The sequence below is a fragment of the Cibotium barometz genome, chromosome 4, assembly GCF_041138505.1.
Source record: "Cibotium barometz isolate CiBa-2024 chromosome 4, ASM4113850v1, whole genome shotgun sequence".
NCBI classification, from domain to species: domain Eukaryota; kingdom Viridiplantae; phylum Streptophyta; class Polypodiopsida; order Cyatheales; family Cibotiaceae; genus Cibotium; species Cibotium barometz.
Window position 1 is genome coordinate 8,920,297 of NC_141049.1, and position 18,660 is coordinate 8,938,956.

At 42.5% G+C, this 18,660-nt stretch overlaps 1 protein-coding gene across 1 annotated transcript; it reads left to right on the forward strand.

The window, feature by feature from the left end:
- The first annotated feature begins 1,491 nt into the window (after nt 1-1,491).
- On the forward strand, nt 1,492-2,664 carry LOC147638878 (mitogen-activated protein kinase kinase kinase ANP1-like). Its single transcript, XM_086784159.1, has one exon. It carries the CDS (start codon nt 1,492-1,494, stop codon nt 2,662-2,664), a length of 1,173 nt encoding a protein of 390 aa, XP_086640285.1.
- The last annotated feature ends 15,996 nt before the right edge of the window (nt 2,665-18,660 follow it).

The window sequence follows — 18,660 nt, forward strand, 5'->3', positions numbered from 1 at the left end:
CATTGTACATGATCTATTAATTCCATTTGGGTAATGTATTGCAAGAATTGTAGAGCTATTAAAGGATTTTATGCCCCCATTTGTGGATTTATGTGTGTGTGTGATTCAAAGAGTGTGTGGGTAGAGTGAGTATAGAGGCATATCCAGTGTTCTACTTTTTCGTCCCACAACGTTATAAGGAACGATGATCACGGTGGAGAGGATGATCTAGTTATCCTTAGAGCATTTAAAAAAAGATGACATAAACCAAAGCTTTGCACTCACATGTAGCACGGAACCAATATTGAGTAAATGAGTAAATAAAGAGTTTTAAAAACCCCTTTTGCTAAACCCACGTGCTACGCTTACATATTTATGAGTGACCCCCTCGAGGACATCAAATGGATGCCATAAAAGTTTTTATGGTCTTACCAAAATCTCATCCACTCTTACCAGCCACACAATTAAGGTTAATTGGAACAAACCCGAGCAAGAGGGAATGTTAGTCATAACCTCTATGGGAACACCCATTAGTTTATTTCGAGATATTTTATTTGGATGCACCTTATATTTATATCATTTACTAGATTAATGTGTTTAATCAAGATGTGTGCTCTGATATGGTTAGGATTAGTATGTTTTATCAATTGTGTGCACTGACTAATATTATTTTGGATGTAGGTGAAGAATGAGTGGAGGATTATGTTTTCATCGTGGGTGGAATATGCTAAATAATGAAGCCCTCAAATATAGAATTTATAGATATTAAAAAAAAACTTAAGATGTACGCTAAATACATTTTCTTTTTGCACATTGCGACACATTAATGTAGGTTAGAGCTCACATAGGATAAAGAGAGATTGTCACACACATTATAAGAAGGAACGGCAATCAAGGTGAGAGGATGATCTAGTTATCCTTAGAGCATTAGAAAAACAAGAAGATAATAAGGGCCTAGTTGAAATAAACCAAAGCTTGGCACTCACATGTAGCACACCAAATCAATGGTGGGAACAAGCCACGACGGGGATATAATGAAGTAAGTAACGGCTGTGTAAATGGTTAAAAGCTGGATGAAGTAATCTATATGAGAGGAGCGTGACGGATGATCTCATATATGACAGATGACCTTATATATATATATCCAACAAAGCTTTGTTTTTGCACATTGTGACACACATAGGATAAAGAGAGATGGTCACACACGTTATAAGGAACGACGATCACGGTGGAGAGGATGATCTAGTTATCCTTAGAGCATTTAAAAAAAGATGGCATAAACCAAAGCTTGAATCAATATTGAGTAAATGAGTAAATAAAGGCTGTGTGGTGAAAAGAAGGATGGCGTGGCCTGCTTTTAAAAACTCCGGAGCCTATGAACGGAGTCCACGTATGCTGAAAGAGAATTGCCACGTAGGCTGCACGCGGACTGCTTTTCACGCGGCCTAAAATGCATATAAAACCCGGGAGGGTTGTGTTTCTTGATTGTCGTCGAACCTTGTCGTCGTCGCGATGGTGAACTCCTCCTCTGTGGTTGTTGGCGGATGGGAGACGGTGAGGCTGCTGGGGAAGGGTGGGTGTGGCACGGTGCAGCTGGCTGTGGACTCCACCTCGGGACGCCAATTGGCGGTGAAGACGGTGCTCTGCGACACCTTGGCGCGGAGGGAGGACGTGGAGAACGAGGTGGCCATCCTGCAGAGCTTGCAGGATGATGCAGCAGGCGGCTGCCCTAACCTCATCAAGTGGCTGGGCTGCGAGAGCAGCAGCGTGGACGGCCAAGAGGTGAAGAGGGTGTTCTTGGAGTACATGGCGGGCGGGAGCCTAGAAGGGCTGGTGCAGGAGCAGGGCTGTCTGCTGGAATCGGAGGCAAGGGTCTTTGCCAGGGCCATCTTAAAAGGCCTGGACTTTCTTCACGCGCAAGGCATCGTGCACGGCGACGTGAAGTGCGCTAATGTCTTGCTGGGGCCGTCGAGTACCGGTGTGCATGATATTGCTGAGAAGCGAGATGTAAAGCTTGCAGATTTTGGCATCAGCAGGAGGTGTGCAGGGCAGGGCAAGGTGGGCAGCTTAGTTGGTGGACGGCCGCCGGAAGGCGCCACCAGGGGCACCCTCTCCCACATGGCACCCGAGCTCGGCCCGAAGAGGGGCCCCTCTCCGGCCTCCGATGTGTGGAGCTTTGGGTGCACGGTGGTGGAGATGTTGCAGGCCGGATGTCCACCTTGGGGCCGTGGTGTGGAGGCGCTGGTGCGGCAGGTTGTTCACGGGGAGGCCCCTTGCCTTCCCTTATCTCTCTCCCCTACCTGCAAAGATTTTGTGCTCAAGTGCTTGAGGCCGGACCCCGAAGCCCGATGGACCGCCCACCGGCTGCTTCGCCACCCCTTCCTTGCGGAGCATCGTGAACATGGAATTAGGGCATCACAGCCCAGTTTTCTTGGTGCTGCTGCTGCTGCTGCAGCACGTGATCTTCAGCTGCAGTGGCCGCGTAAGAAGAGTACTGATCGCCATCATCTTCCTATGTATACGGGCCGCAGCTCGCTGGCCAGGCTCTTCCACCATGGCAACAACGTTGTAGTGCCACTGCCAACCACAGACGTAGTCTCCAGCTCCTGTGCGCCCATGCTACAGCTCGCTGACGCATCACCCAGCTCGATGCCTTCATCACGTGTGGCTGTTGCTGCTGTTTGAAGAGATCATACGTGTGGCTGTTGCTGCTGTTTGAAGAAGAGCATATGGCAACGGCCTCAGAAGACAGGCACGCTTAATTATTCCCTCGAATGAGGAAGACACATAAATCCAAAGAAATTGCCTACTGAGTCTAATTAGTGAATGTGCGGCGGCAGACGCTTATAGTGTCCAATTATATAGACACTGCTTAATGGCTATGTGAATGAATTATAAGGTCAGCTCTCTGCTGCTGCTGTACTATGGAAGAGACTCTTATTTTATAATTGAGTGAAAGGCTTAATTAATTCTACTTGGTTTGCCTTGGCAATGCAAGAAATCAGTGATTCTGTGCGAGAAAATCTTTGTCCCAGCAGTCCGCCTTGATGTTGCCCACGCTAAGTGCATCACACATGCTGACTTTTTGTTGCGTGTAACAGTTCAGCTGGAGTTTAGTCGATGTGAGCCTACTCATCATGCCCTCACCTTCATGCTAGCCCGTGCACCCTTCCATTAGATGATTATAGATATAGATGCTACTACACACCAAAATTTGCAAAATCGCCGGCCCTCTTTTTTTTATGAAGAATACAAACCTAGCTAGCTCTGCAGTACATGTTAGAGTACAGTTAGAGTGCCCTAAAAGCGAAAGACAGTGAAGAAACAAAAGGAGACGAGGACTCTTATTAATTCCAAAAAGAACACAAGTAATAACGCAGCAACCTTACAGAGCATGACCTAGCAAGCAAGCTTACAGAGCATGAGCTGACTATATATCACGCCAAATAAACTCCAATTCGAATCACTTTATGCCATGAGTGTCTCCCTCCCTTCTGGGCCGGAAAGGGAGAGTTGCTCGCTAGACAACTTTTAGGGTAGCATGGCGAGTGCTATATACATATGTAAACATATGCGCAGGAAGACCATAAAATGACCTATGAGACCAAATTGCTATGGATCCTATTAGGCCTATTTTCACACATACACACACATATACCAAAGTGGTATCGATCCTTTAAGACCTATTGAAAGTCAGACACCAACAACATATATCACACCCACACCTAACTTTTTCACAACCTCTAATACCCCACATCCACACTACTCTACTCCTTTCTTGCTCTCGTTTCGAAGGAAATCCTATCTATCATCTTCACATAAAAAACTGGATTGATCCCAAGAAATTTAATATCCCAGCAGAGTAAACAAGCCTCCATCGTAGCCTCAGTAGCGCGCACCTTAACAGTAGGTATTGTGCCAACCGGGTTCTCAATAAAAGCCACAAATGTGTGATCCACTTGCTTTTCCTTACGGTACCATCTGTGTGTTGTTTTGGGCCCAAATCTGCGGGGCCTTTTCTTCTCAATCTAGCAAGTCCACACTAGGGAGTAACCCCAAGTATGCAAGAAGCTCAGCCAATATAAAGGGGGCATCATTATGAGATATTCCTCTGTAAGTTTTGAATCAGCACATCCGTGACTCCAAAGACCAGATTTTATTTACATTAAAGAAAGACCAACACATGCAAATGCATTTATACATCAACTCAGAATCCTGCAGTCCTCTACACTCTCATTTCTGCTGGTCCAAATTCCCATAAGATGCAAGCTCTAATAATGTTAAAATCCAGTCCACTGCATTCATCTCATTAATTGCCCATTTCCCAAGAAGCCAATCCTCCCAAAAAAATTGTAAATTTAATCCCTTCTTGTCACGTAGGCTGTAATGCCTGTGAGCCGACGGCAGACCGGATGGCCATGTCCGGGGTTCAGTGGGAGAGGACGCCCATGCGGAGTCATGGGCAGCCAGGCTAGTGTGAACGGCAGGCCACACACTATATAGCCTGGGGGATGAGGGGCAATCCTCATTCTTCCTCTATGGCTGGGTGGTGAGCCAGAGGCCGTCCCCTCTTGTGGTAATGCCCGTAGCGGCGTTACGGATATGTAACACTGGTATCAGAGCGTAGTTCGAGGGGATCGTGAGAGCCCGCGCGTGAACGGGGGATCGGAGCCCACTCGATGGTTTTCATCCACAATCTTCTCACCCTTATCTCGAATGGAGGGTGTGGAGGGAGGCGGCCATGGAAGAATGGAAGGAAAGAACTCTCTCTCTCTCTCTCTCTCTCTCTCCCCGTCACACACAGCAAGCAGCATCGCAGGTAAGCAAAGCATCTCGTTTTGTTTTGTTTTTTTTTCTCTGCGTTGAATGGCTGCTGCAAAGGGATCGTTGAATTTGTTAAAAGAAAGAAGTCCCCTTTCTCTCGACTGTCTGTGGGGGTGGGGGGCGAAATGCTAAAATGTAGTAGCTGAAAGCTAAACGAATGCTGCTGAAGGCGGCGAAGACCACGTTTGAAGGGGGCGCAGACCAGCCCCACGCCTATTCTCTTTAAAATGCTGTGAATGACCGGCGCTACTAAACAAGGCTGTATAAGGCTTGAATGCCAGGCGGCACCGGCAAGCGTGTGGAGATGAAATGGGAAGCTCGCGTCGGCGTTGAGGGCCTGCGCGAGACTCGAGCTGTTGCTGGAATTGTGCTGGAGCCTGCTTTGAGGTGGGGCGAAGAACATGTTTCAAGGGGGGGGCGAAGACCAGCAGCCCCTAGGCGGCCAGCGGGCGGCCAGGCGGCGGCCAGCCCCACGACGGCCAGCCTAGGTGGCGGCCAGCACCGGTGGGTGGCCAGGCCAGCCTTGGGCAGCTTGCCCAGGCGGCCAACCCTTAGGCGGCCAGCCCAGGCGGCCATGCCAGCGGGCGGGCAGGGCGGCCATGCCAAACGGCGGCGACCAGGCTCCCCACAGGCGGGCGGGCGGCCACGCCCAATCGGCGAGGGCCGGCCCGGCTTGTTATATTTTTTATTTATTTTTATTTTTATTTTTATTTTTATTTTAAAAAAATTCACATTGGCAATCAGTGGGTGGCCAGTCAGTCGCGGCGGCGGCCAGAATAGGGCCTGTTGTGAACACTCCTCCCACGGGCGGGCGGCCACGTCCGAAGCGACGAAAGCCGGCCCGGCCCCTTATTTATTTATTATGTTTTTTTTTAAAAAAAACACAAAACAACGGTACCCCCACGAAACAAACCCAACACGGCCGTCGTGCCGTGTGGCCGTAGTGCCCGTTTTCCACGAAAGAGACCCACCGCACATGGCCGTAGCGCCGCGTGCTAAGAAAGAGACAAAACCCACGGCCATAGTGCCGAGTCCTTCGAGAGAGAGCCGTTCTATCGCCGTTGTGCCTAGTGAACACGTCTATGGCCGTAGCGCCTCGAGAGTAGCACATGTAGAGATCACACATTTGGTTCAGAGAGACTAAATTTAAGCTGAGCATAAACTTAGTATTGACCATCAAAGTCACGTAGTTTGGCTATAGTGTAAATCTAAAACTGCAATGTGTTTTAACTCGGGCTAAGAGGACCAGAAATGACGCAGTTGTGCCAAAATTAGACGAAGTGCTTATCACGAGAAATCAAGGTAAGCCTAATTGGGCCGTAGTGCTCATAACCCTTCACAATCTTTTAACAGTTGCTAGAAGATTGTGATAAACTTTGGCAAATGAGAACCATGTACAAGCGTAGTCTTGATGTGGTTATGCCTTGTGTCCAAACAAGTTGCTTACTGTTTGTAGAAACAAAAGGCGTTGGCCCGTAGAGGCAAGCTGGCCCTTGTTTAAAGTAACAAAATAGTGTCACTACTTGGGCCTAGAGAGTAGTGACTAGTTTGATTTAGTCACGTGATTGCCTAGTAAAAGTAATCCCTAAGGTGTGTATTACTTGGGATAAAGGCGCTAGCAGTGCTGTTAGCAGTACTCAATTTGGTTTATCTAGGAGTACTAATCTGAAAGATTAGCATACGCCTAGATAATAATAGCAAATTTAGGATTGATTTGTAGAAATCAAAGATAAATCTGAAAGGGTATAGTCTTGAGATGTAATGCTCAATGCCCTTATAAAATTTGATCGAAGAGAACTATTCTTAAACTCACTAGCATGGTTTTCTCTTCTTTTTATTGCCATGCGTTGACATCCCACTGCTCGAGAGTTTGTGGTGATCTTTCAAGGGGGGAAAGAGCCTTTTTATATGTCACATCAATTGGTTTGGTGGTAATTTGATGGTATGGGACATCTAATTCTCACGGAATCGATTGTAGTCTTGGTGGAATGGGACGCCAAGGCTTGTGCATGTAACTGACTCTTTGGCAGGTCTGTATGTACACTTGTCTGTAGTAATAAAGTGTGCAAGATAAAATTTGAACTTTGAAAATTACAAATATAGCCATGAGTTGGGATAAAACCCAGTTACAGAGTTTGGAGAAGCTCTAGGTAGCAAGACCATGATGGTGTACTAGTGCTAACAGAGTGATTTAGTTCTGGAGTGATCTAAATCTAGAGGTTAGCAGTAAGACTAGTTTGGTTGGATAGTTTCATGCATGGGGGACGCCCTATAGCATTTTGCAAGCGTAGTCTTGCCTATGTTCAATATAAGTGTGCGATTGTGAGCACATTTTAGTTGCTACCATATGAATTTGGAAAATATATTACTTTTCTATATAAGCAATTGTAATATTGCATGACAGGCTATTTTGCTTACAAAGTTCATGTGCATGTAAACCCTATAAGTCGTAAGACCCCTTGGGAATGAGTGGAGAATTTCTAGGATTTAATAAGGTTTTACATGGCAATAGTGAGAAGTATCTCACTCCAGATGAGCCTGGTTGTTGTTAGTATCGGATCCGACATATGTAGTGTACATAAACTTGGGCTGAGTTAGGATAGGAGACTAAGCCGGAGAGCTTAGCGGTAAATCCTACTGTATCTGGTGAGTTTTGACTTAACCGGAGTGTTAAGAAGTAAACTCAAAGTCTGGGGCTGAATTGGAGTGTTCAGAGGCAGACATATCTTTTGTTATATCGGAGAATTTAGCAAAAGATGAGCTTGGGGTGAACCATGGTACCCAGGAAAAAAGCTCTTCACACTAAAGTAGTGCACAATAATTTTAGGGTGATAAAAATCCATCGCAGGAATGTTGTACAACTTTCCATAGATGATAGATGAAGACCATGTACTTTACGGAGTTAAAGTACATAGGTGGTGACTTCGGCGCCACATTTTTTGTAGGAAGTCACCAGTGGTGTGGTTAGGTCAGCCGAGACTCCACAAGACCTATGCACTAGTTTTTAAGTTGACCTCTATGATAAGGACGTCCAAAAATTCGTGTTGTAATACCAGAAATTGTACTGCAATGTGCAATGGAGGGGTCAATTTGTGTAGTCACTTCCTAGCAGCAAGTGACTTAATCATCTTGTTATAGATGGTTGTATATGGTACTCCCACTCGGGGGAGGTACGCCATGGGTACGGAGTTACTCACAGACTAGTGTGGAGCTACTAGTGTGATGATAGTGCGTACGTAGTTACTCACTACTAATACATAGCTGCTAATTAAATTAAGATCCTCGAGTAAAAGATACTCTAGATCAACATTTAAATTACCGAACCACAATCCATGAGTATCGAGGTACTCATAAATATGTTGACGTTGCTCAAATCGAGGGACCGATTTGTTCGATGGTATGGAATAAGCAAGGAGAGTGGAGTAACTTAAAAGTTACACATCACTAGTCCTAGTGAGTTGTCGAGGTCATCCGTAGTTTGATGATCCCCTCTACCTATCACATAACATTCAATTTTGCAAGCCCTGGCATTTAATCCGTAGTGATTATGAGTTTGGTGTGAGATATGGTTATGAAGTTCTTACAAGAGTACTCGTTTATTTGCTTGTCATTGGTTATAGCTTGGTAGAGATTGCCACCTGTGATGGGTAGGTAGCTTTGCCGCTATAATGAGGAGGCAGCAAATGATGTTCTCATAGTGATACTTCATACCAACACCAAACAGGGATAGGATGATATTCCTAAGTTCATCATCACAAATTACTGTGATGTTTGCATTTATATTGAATGTATGATGTAATAAGACATTGGGCTTATGTAATTACCATCAATTATCTAGCAACCTATGGCTTCGCAGCAAGCTCAGTCATTATCTGTGGATTGATAATGTGGTTATTAGTAGTTTGGAAATTTTTTTGATAGATGGTACAACCCACCCAAATGATTCATAAGTGTGTAACCGCTTATGAAGGGTAATAATATGCAACAATGAAGCACTTTGTTACAAGTGTGAAACCACTGATCTGTTGCAAAGCATTTTATCAATAGTACCACAATATGTGCGTAGACACTATACCACATCTTCGTTGTTGCAAGATGTTTAAAAGTTTCTTGGAAGGACTCAAGAATATAACATATGATATTAAACACGGTCGAGATTTGTTCTTGGACCTATGACACTAGCGTGTAGTCCGCTTGACAGTAGAGTTTTTGAGGACAAAAACCTTTCTTGAGGGAAAGGAGGGATATCCTCAAATATCACATAAACTCGAATAGTTGTGTGAGTCCAGACAATACTTGAAGGGATATGTCTGGTAATAGCAACAGAGAGTTGTAAGTGATTGGATGTAACTCCAGACACCTGTAGTGGTGCAAAAATCTTTATCAAACATCTCCACATACTATATGATCTGCCTGCATATATAGTATGGCATAAGAGATAGGAAGTTTGATTGTTATATTTGAAGGGAAATTTTCAAAACTTACATTTACTCTGAGTTGGAGTGGAGTTTAACCATCCGTAGATTGCTGGTAGTTAGAAACTCAACAAGATTCTAGAGCATATGCTTGTGCAAAGATGTTACTCTAAGAGAGAAAGTATCTCTCAACTTTGGAACTAATCCTTGTGATGCATGATTAGATTGACTCTAGTTTATTTCTCCTATGGCTGTAGAGCTTTCCAAGGAGAAGTTTTAACAAGCTGGTAATGCAACATGGTAGCGTAGTCTACAAATATCTAGTAGCATAGTCTAAGAACTTGCGCTACTAGAGTGCTCTCCAGTACATTAGCTTCTGTGCCAATGACATGATGCAAAATCAAGGCATGAAATTTGCCTTGGGGTTTTGGTTGAAATACCAAATCATGGCTTGTGTGAGTATGATCCTGTCTTTACAGAGGTCTGGCACGCTGAACGCGTACGTACTTTGTCACAGCCTCACCCACCTTCCTCGCCGGCACGTAATGCTAGGCCGGAGAGACTGGCCGTAGGTGCGGCGGGTAGCGAAGCGAGAGTTAGTCCGAAGAGGCTAGCCGAGTCTTCGGGGTATAGTTTTGATAGTCCAAGTGCGGGTCATCCTGGGATTCAGAAGACCTATGCACTAGTAAAAAGATAGTTTTATTGGCCTAGTTTGTTTAAGGACATCCAGACTTACGTGCTGAAATGCAGTAAGTGCCAGGTCAATAAACATGAACGTCTTAAGTTGGAGGACTACTCCATCCACTGGAGATTCCTCAAGGGAAATGGGAAAGCATTTCCATGGATTTCATTACCGGTTTACCCAAGACGAGTCGAGGGAATGACTCGGTGTGGGTGGTAGTGGACAGGTTAACTAAAATGGCAAAGTTTATCGCCACGAAGAAAACTGTAAAAACGCCAGAGTTGGCAAAACTCTTTATTGAACATCTCTACAAGCTATATGGCCTGCCCGCAGATATAGTGTCAGATAGAGATAGAAAGTTTAACAAATATTTTGGAGGCAAATCTTCAAAAAGTTGAATACTACTCTGAGTATGAGTACGGCAGATCATCCGGAGTCTGATGGTCACACTGAAAGAGTTAACCAAATTCTAGAGGATATATTGCGTTCTTATGTTGATAAGAAGCAATCAAATTGGGAAGAATATTTGCCCATATTGGAGTTTGCTTATAACAGCTCCAAGCTTTCAGCGACGACTGGATTTACACCATTCATGTTAATGTATGGATTCCAGCCAAGATCTCTGATGGTTGTAGGCCTAGAAAAGGAGAAGATTCAATCTGTCAAGGATTTCCTTGAAGATATGAATGATATGCTCAAAGCTGCATGCGAGAGAATTCGTAGCGCACAGGATCGCGCTAAAACATTTGCCTATAAAGGACGCAGACAAGTGACCTTTGCAGAAGGTGACTTTGTATTTTTAAAGGTTCCTGCACAGTCAGAAACCATGAAAACGGGAAAGTGTGATAAACTTTCTCCGAGATATTGTGGTCCTTTTAAAATCCTTAAGAAATTTGGGGACGTAGCATATAAACTTGAGTTACCGGAGAGTTCTCAAGTTCATCCTGTCTTCCATGTCAGTAAACTGAAGAAATCAGTTCACGGGTTAGAGAACGCAGTTTCTCCAGAGATTTTGGTGGACTTGATAGAGCCACCAAAGATACCACATGAATCTGAAAAGATTCTATAGTATCGTGAGAGACAAACCCGACATAAAGTGTACCAGGAGGTACTTGTTAAATGGACAGATAGGGATGAGGAGTAGAAACCTGGGAACGCCGTAGTGCAATTTCCAAAAGGTTTCCCCAGTTTGTTTTCGAGGACGAAAACTCTTCTTAAGGGGGGGGTAATGTCACGTAGGCTATAATGCCTGTGATGATGACCGACGGCAGACCGGATGGCCATGTCCGGGGTTCAGTTGGAGAGGACGCCCATGCGGAGTCATGGGCGGCCAGGCTAGTGTGGACGGCAGGCCACACACTATATAGCCTGGGGGATGAGGGGCAATCCTCATTCTTCCTCTATGGCTGGGTGGTGAGTGAGAGGCCGTCCCCTCTTGTGGTAATGCCCGTAGCGGCGTTACGGATATGTAACACTTCTGTATCCACCTCGTCATTTTGCTCCAAGTGCTTCTTAGGGAAGGGCAGTCGCAAAACAAATGCTTACCACTCTCCAGAGAAAGACTTGCATCTAGGGCATACACCACTAGCCATGTATGTTTCTTTTCTGCATCTTATACCCCATAGGAAGTGCCCTTATACAAACCTTCCACAAAAAAACCTGAAACTTTCTAGGCATCTGAGAGTTCCATAGCACATGCCATCTCTTTTTCCAACTTGCCACACTCCACTTTACATTCCATATTTTATTACGGTGCATAACATTAGCATCTCCCTTTCTCATGAGAGCTTAAATGTCTTTAGTTTTTCCATTCTTTAGTTTGACACCATTAGACCATGCCCAATCCTTGATCCAGATTGAAATATCTATGGTGGTGGAACATAACTCACCTTGCAGCAGCACCTCCAACACCTCCATCGTCAAATCTCTCTCTTTTTTGGTTAACTGAATCTCCAGGAATAATGCATTTAACTCTTTCCATCTAGCATTATTACTGTCCCAACAATCAGCTAGGTGTCTAATACCTTTGTCATTAAGGCACTTATCCAGCTCAGTATCCAATGATGCAAGAGGAGGGTCAAACTTGTGAGTCCACCATAACCCAAGTGACAACATGGAATTCCCAGATACTCTCCCTCCATCATCCCAGACCAAAAGGCTCACATTCTCTTTCCAGCTATTGCAAAGCATTTTACAGAAATGAGAGCATGTAATTTTCAGAGGAGTAGCTAAAAACAATTTGTCTATCCAAGTTAAGTTCCCCCATTTCCCTCTGGCCAAGACCTTAGTCACAGTTCCACCATCTCCCTTATCATCAAAAACCAAGTGGAGGATTGAGAGAGCATCCTAGGTAGCATCAAACTACTTCTAGCTTCACAATGGGTGGGCAGATGTATGATACCAATGCCTCCTTCATTTTTGGGCACTGTCAATTTCTCCCAAGCCAACCATGCAGGAACTCTTTTCTTACCTACATCATTTCTCCATAGGAAATCCCTCATAGGACCAATAATCTCCTTCTAGTGACACTTCCGGTATTTAAGCACTGCACTTAGAAACATAACATAGGCATTCAACACTTAGTTGCATAAATCAATTTTGATATGAAAGGGTACTCTTAGACCTTCCCACTTCTTTAATTTCTCTAAAAACCTGTTTATGGCCCACATGACCAGTTGTTTATTCGTAAGACCCACCTCAAAGGGAACTCCAAGCAGCCTCACTATGTGGCCCTTTTGTACAACCTCACATCCCCATCTCTGGAGATCAAAATCATTATCTTGTGTCAAACTTATGATCCTAGATTTTAGAATATTGCATTTAGACCCTGAGACATTAGCAAACTCCTAAACAATATTTAAGGCCATTCTCATATTGCTGTTCTCAACTTTTAAAAATAAAAGAGAATCATCAGCAAAACACTGATTGACCAGCTGCTCACTATGTTTGAGTTTTAAGCCAGTAATCTTGCCTTCCCTACAGGCCAGCATAGGATCAAAGGATGAGAAGCCAGTAATCTTGTCTCCCTCCCTCCGAGGCCGGATAGTTGCTGGAAATAAGAAGGGAGAGTTGCTCGCTAGTTAGTTAGAGGCTGGGGCATGGGGCAAATTTTAAGGGTAGCATGGCGAGTGCTATATACATATGTAAACATATATGCCAGAAGACCATAAAATGGCCTATGAGACCAAAGTGGTATCGAGCCTTTCAAACCTATTTTAACAACTTTAAGGGTAGCATGGCGAGTGCTATATACATATGTAAACATATCCGCTGAAAGACCCTAAAATGGCCTATGGTATCGATCGTTTTAGACCTATTTTAACACATACACACACATATACCAAAGTGGTATCAATCCTTTTAGACCTATTTTAACACACACACACACACACACACATACATATATAAACTAAAAATTATCAAATGGAAAGGAATGCATAATCTCTATGTATCGAGCCTTTTAGCCCTATTTTGACAACTTTAGGGATACTAGCATGGCGAGTGCTATATACATATGTAAACATATGCACCGGAAGGCCTATTTTAGCACATACACACACATATACCAAAGTGGTATCGATCCTTTTAACCTCACAAGTAGATAAACTAGGAAGCTTGCAAGATAGAACGTCCAAAAGTTAATAAGCTTATAACTGTGGAAGCCAGTAAGCCCACAAGCCTGTAATTTTACAAGTTGGTAAGCCTACATGCACATAATTTCATTGCAAGCCAATAAGCCCACATGTTGGTAAAAGCTGGTAAGCATACAAGTCTTCAACAAGTCTGCAAGTTGACAATGCCACAAGCCCCCAAGCAAACAAGTTCTTTTTTTTTTGTAAGACCACAAGCCTACGAGCCCATAATCCCACAAGCCTACAATCCAATAAACCCATAAGTTGGCAAGTCCATAATTTTGGAAGTCGGTAATCTAGTAAGGTCGCAAGCCGATAAGCTCATAATGGTGGCAAGACATTAAGCCAGTAAGCCTACAAGTCGATAAGTTGTAAGCCTAGAAGGCTTTGTAACCTGATAAGCCTATAACCCTATAAGTCTTAGCCTGTAAGCTGGCGTGTCTTCAAGCGTGCAAGCCAATGAGTCCAAAATCTCAGAAGCCGACAAGTCTAAAATCCAATAAGCATACAGTTCTGCAAGCCAATAAGCTATCAAGTAGCTAGCAAGTTGATAAACCCACAGTTCCGTAAGCTGTGTAAGACATTAAGTGCATGATTGCATAAGTGTACATTTTTGCAAGCCGGTAAGCCCACAATTCCACAAGTCCATAAGAAAGTATGCAAGTTGGCAAGCTCATAAGTGCACAAATGTGTTGATTTACAATTTAAAAAAGATTTTTAAGAAGCATATACTGCACATAAGATCTTATCATTTTGAATGCTTTTGTGAGGGCTCAAATCAAACATTGTTATATTTCAAGATAACCCATTGACATCCCAATACTTAAGGGATGCTTGAGTTCAAGACATCCCAATGGTTGAGGGCTTAAGGGATTTTTTTGTGCAAAAGTTTATATCATCAAAGCTTAAAGGTGGCTATACTTATAAATAGAAAGCATAACAATCATTACCCCCTATCCCTTGGCTCGAGAATCCCCTAGGTAGCCCTCATCGTAGTAGTAGGATTTCTCCTCTTAAGGGATTTTTGATTTCGTGCAAGTGAGCGTGATTGTGGAAAGACCCTGAGCCTTGTTCTACCTAGGGGTTAGTTGTGTGTACTTGGAGCACTATTGATGATAACGTGTCCCAGCCTAGTTGAACACTAGGCTGGGACACGTTCTCGTCCTTTACATAGAGCCCTTATGCATGCTCTTTATGGGTTTTTTCTCACTTTATTGGTTTCTTTTTTTTCCCTTGAGGGTGTTCTTTGTGACAGGTAGGAATCCATGAACTTCTACTCCATTTCATGTGAGTTTGCTAAAACATTTCAAGGGATCACTTCCCACTCATCTTGTGTATAAGGAACCACCACTTATTGAGGCTAAGCAAGAAGTTTTGATTCCTGATACTATCATTGCCCATAGATTACATCGACTCGTACTGTAAATCAATATATCAAATATTTGGTGACTTTTTAAAATTATCCTCGTCGTGAGAAGAGGCAAGATGGGTGCCTCCTTGAGATCCTTTGTTCTTTTCAACAAACCTATAATTAAGAGAAATTTTAAACCTAATCAAGAGGGAATGTTATGAGAATGTATTATAAGCCCTCTTGAAAATATTATTCTACCCTCTTAGATAATTCGTTGATGCTTGGATGATCTTTGCATCATATCGAATCATGTTAATATCATGGGTGATGCCATTATAAATATTAATACGTTTGGTGTACATTGACGAATGTTTGGGGCCTCCAATGTTTGTTACAGTTGGTTTGTATGGAAGGGTGATTCTTGGGTTACTTACGTCGAGAAAATATGTAAATCTTGGGTTTGTACGGAAGGGTGATTCATAGGTTACTTACAGAGCATGACCTAGCAAGCTTACATAGCATGAGCTGACTAATATCACACGAAATAAACTCCAATTCGAATCAATTTATGCCATGAGTGTCTCACTCCCTTATGGGATGGAGAATTGCTGGATATAAGAAGGGAGAGTTGCTCACTACTTATTAGTAAAGCTGGGGCATGGGACAATTTTTAAGAGTAGCATGGTGAGTGCTATATACATATGTAAACATATGCGCTAGAAGACCATAAAAAGGCCTATGAGACCAAAGTGGTATCGATCCTTTTAGACATGTTTTAACAACTTTAAGGGTAGCATGGCAAGTGTTATATACATATGTAAACATATGCCCCGGATGACCATAAAATGGCATGTGGTATCGATCCTTTTACACCTATTTTAACACATACACACACACATACCAAAGTGGTATCGATCCTTTTAGAAATGTTTTAACACACACACACACATATATATACATATATAAACTAAAAATCATCAAATGGAAAGCAAAGCATAGGGGAATGCGTAATCTCTATGTATGCTCTTAAGCATTAAATAGGAGTATCCATAGCATAAAAGTAGATTAGCAGAGGAGAACGCATAACTTTATATGCATATTTAGGCTTAAGCATAAAGCTTTATGCATATGCATAGGGCTTTTGGATAAACTTTCCATTCAAATAAGTTCACACCTCCGACTACGAGCTCATTTTATAGATATAGTCTATGTTTTCTTAAGTGACATTTCTTATTAATGATCCACGCACATATGCATGTGTCGGTAGAAGATTAATTTGCAGAACCTATAATCATTATCCCCTAGATCTCTCGTCGGCTCGAGAATCCCCTAGGTAGCCCTCATCTTAGTACTATGCTTGCTCGGCTTAAGGGATTGCTGATTTCGTACAAGTGAGGGTGAATGTGGAAAGACCTTGGGCCTTGTTCTACTATTAGCCGTCGTGTGTATGTGGGGCACTATTGACGATAGGTTCTCTAGTTGGGGACATGTTCTCGTCTTTTACATAGAGCCCTTATGCATGCTCTTTGTGGGTTTTTTCTCCCTAGTGGTTTCTTTTTTTTCTTTCTTTGGTCTTTGTAGGGTGTTCTTTGACAGGTAAGAATCCATCAACTTCTACTCCATTTCATGTGAGTTTGCTAAAACCATTCAAAGGATTGCTTCCCACTTATCTTGTGTATGAGGATCCACCTCTTATTGAGGCTAAGCAAGAAGTTTTGAATCCAGATATTATCATTGCCCACAGATTACATTGACTCGTATTGTAAATCAATATATCAAATACTTGGTGACTTTTTAAAATCATCCTCATGAAGAGGCAAGATGGGTGCCTCCCTGAGATCCTCTGTTCTAGTTTTCAACAAACCTACAATTAAGGGAAATTTTAAACCCAATCAAGAGGGAATGTTATGAGAATGTATTCTAAGCCCTCTTAAAAATATTATTCTACCCTCATATAATTTGTGGATGCTTGGATTATCTTTGCATCATGTCGAATCATGTTAATATCATGGGTGATTCCATTATAAATATTAATACGTTTGGTGTACATTGACGTATGTTTGGGGCCTCCAATGTTTGTTATAGTTGGTTTGTACACTGAAGGGTGATTCCTGGGTTACTTACGCCCAGAAAATATGTGATTCCTGTTGGGTAGGGTGATTCCTGGGTTACTTACATAGCATGACCTAGCATGCTTATAGAGCATGAGCTGACTAATATCACACAAAATAAACTCCAACTCGAATCAATTTATGCCATGAGTGTCTCACTCCCTTCCAGGCCAGATAGATGCTCGATATAAGAAGGGAGAATTGCTCACTACTTAGTTAGACTAGGGCATGGGATGATTTTTAAGAGTAGCATGGCGAGTGCTATATACATATGTAAACATAATATGTGTGAGAAGACCATAAAATGGCCTATTAGACCAAAGTTGTATCGATCCTTTTAGACCTATTTTATCAACTTTAAGGGTAGCATGGCAAGTGCTATATACATATGTAAACATATGCACCGGAAGACCATAAACTGGCATGTGGTATGGATCCCTTTAGACCTATTTTAACACATACACAAACATATACCAAAGTGGTATCGATCCTCCTAGAGCTATTTTAACACACAAACATATACATATATAAACTAACAATCATCAAATGGAAAGCAAAGCATAGGAGAATGCATAATCTCTATGTATGCTCTTAAGCATTACATAGGAGTATCCATAGCATAAAAGAAAATTAGTAGAGGAGAATGCGTATCTTTATATGGATAATTAGGCTTAAGCATAAAGCTTTATGCATATGCATAGGGATTTTGGATAAGCTTTCCATTCAAATAAGTTCACACCTTCAACTAAGAGCTCATTTTGTAGATATAGTCTATGTCTTCTTAAGTGACATTTCTTATTAATGATGCCACACACATGTTCATGTGCTGGTAAAAGAGTAATTGGTAGAACCTATAATCATTATCCCCTATCTCTCCTTGGCTCGATAATCCCCTAGGTAGCCCTCATCTTAGTAGTATGCCTGCTTAGCTTAAGGGAAAACTGATTTCTTACAAGTGAGTGTGATTGTGAAAATACCTTGGGCCTTGTTCTATTATTAGCCATCGTGTGTACTTGGGGCACTATTGATGATAGGTTCTCTAGTTTGGGACATGTTCTCATCTTTTACATAGAGCCCTTATGCATGCACTTTGTGGGTTTTTTCTCAATTTATTGGTTTTTTTTTCCTTTGTTTGGTCTTTGTAGGGTGTTCTTTGATATGTAAGAATCCATCAACTTCTACTCCATTTCCCTTTCTGTTTGGAGCTAAGATGTTAGGCTCTAGTCTTATTTTTATACTTATGCCGCACCCTCTACACATGTGCTTGGGAGTTTTTTTTAATGCTATGCATGCATGTAGGCTCTGTCTCGGTCTTGAGCACTTCTAATAGATTCCTTTGCAACTTGTAACATTTCCTGCATATCTTGCAAAAAATTACATGTTACATCATGCTGAAGTCCTGAGAATCCTACTGTAACAGGTGATCTAGGTTGAAAATCATACATAAGCATGAAAGGACTAAATCCTGTACTCGTATGCTTAGTACTGTTATATGCAAATTCTAACATAGGAAGATAATCCTCTCATGAACTCTTTCTTTTGGATACATATACCCGAAGCATATCCTCCAAAATCTGATTCACTCTTTCAGTCTGGCCATCAGATTGAGGATGATCTGAGGAACTCAAATTCAAAGTTGTTTCCAACTTCTCAAAAACAAGTTTCC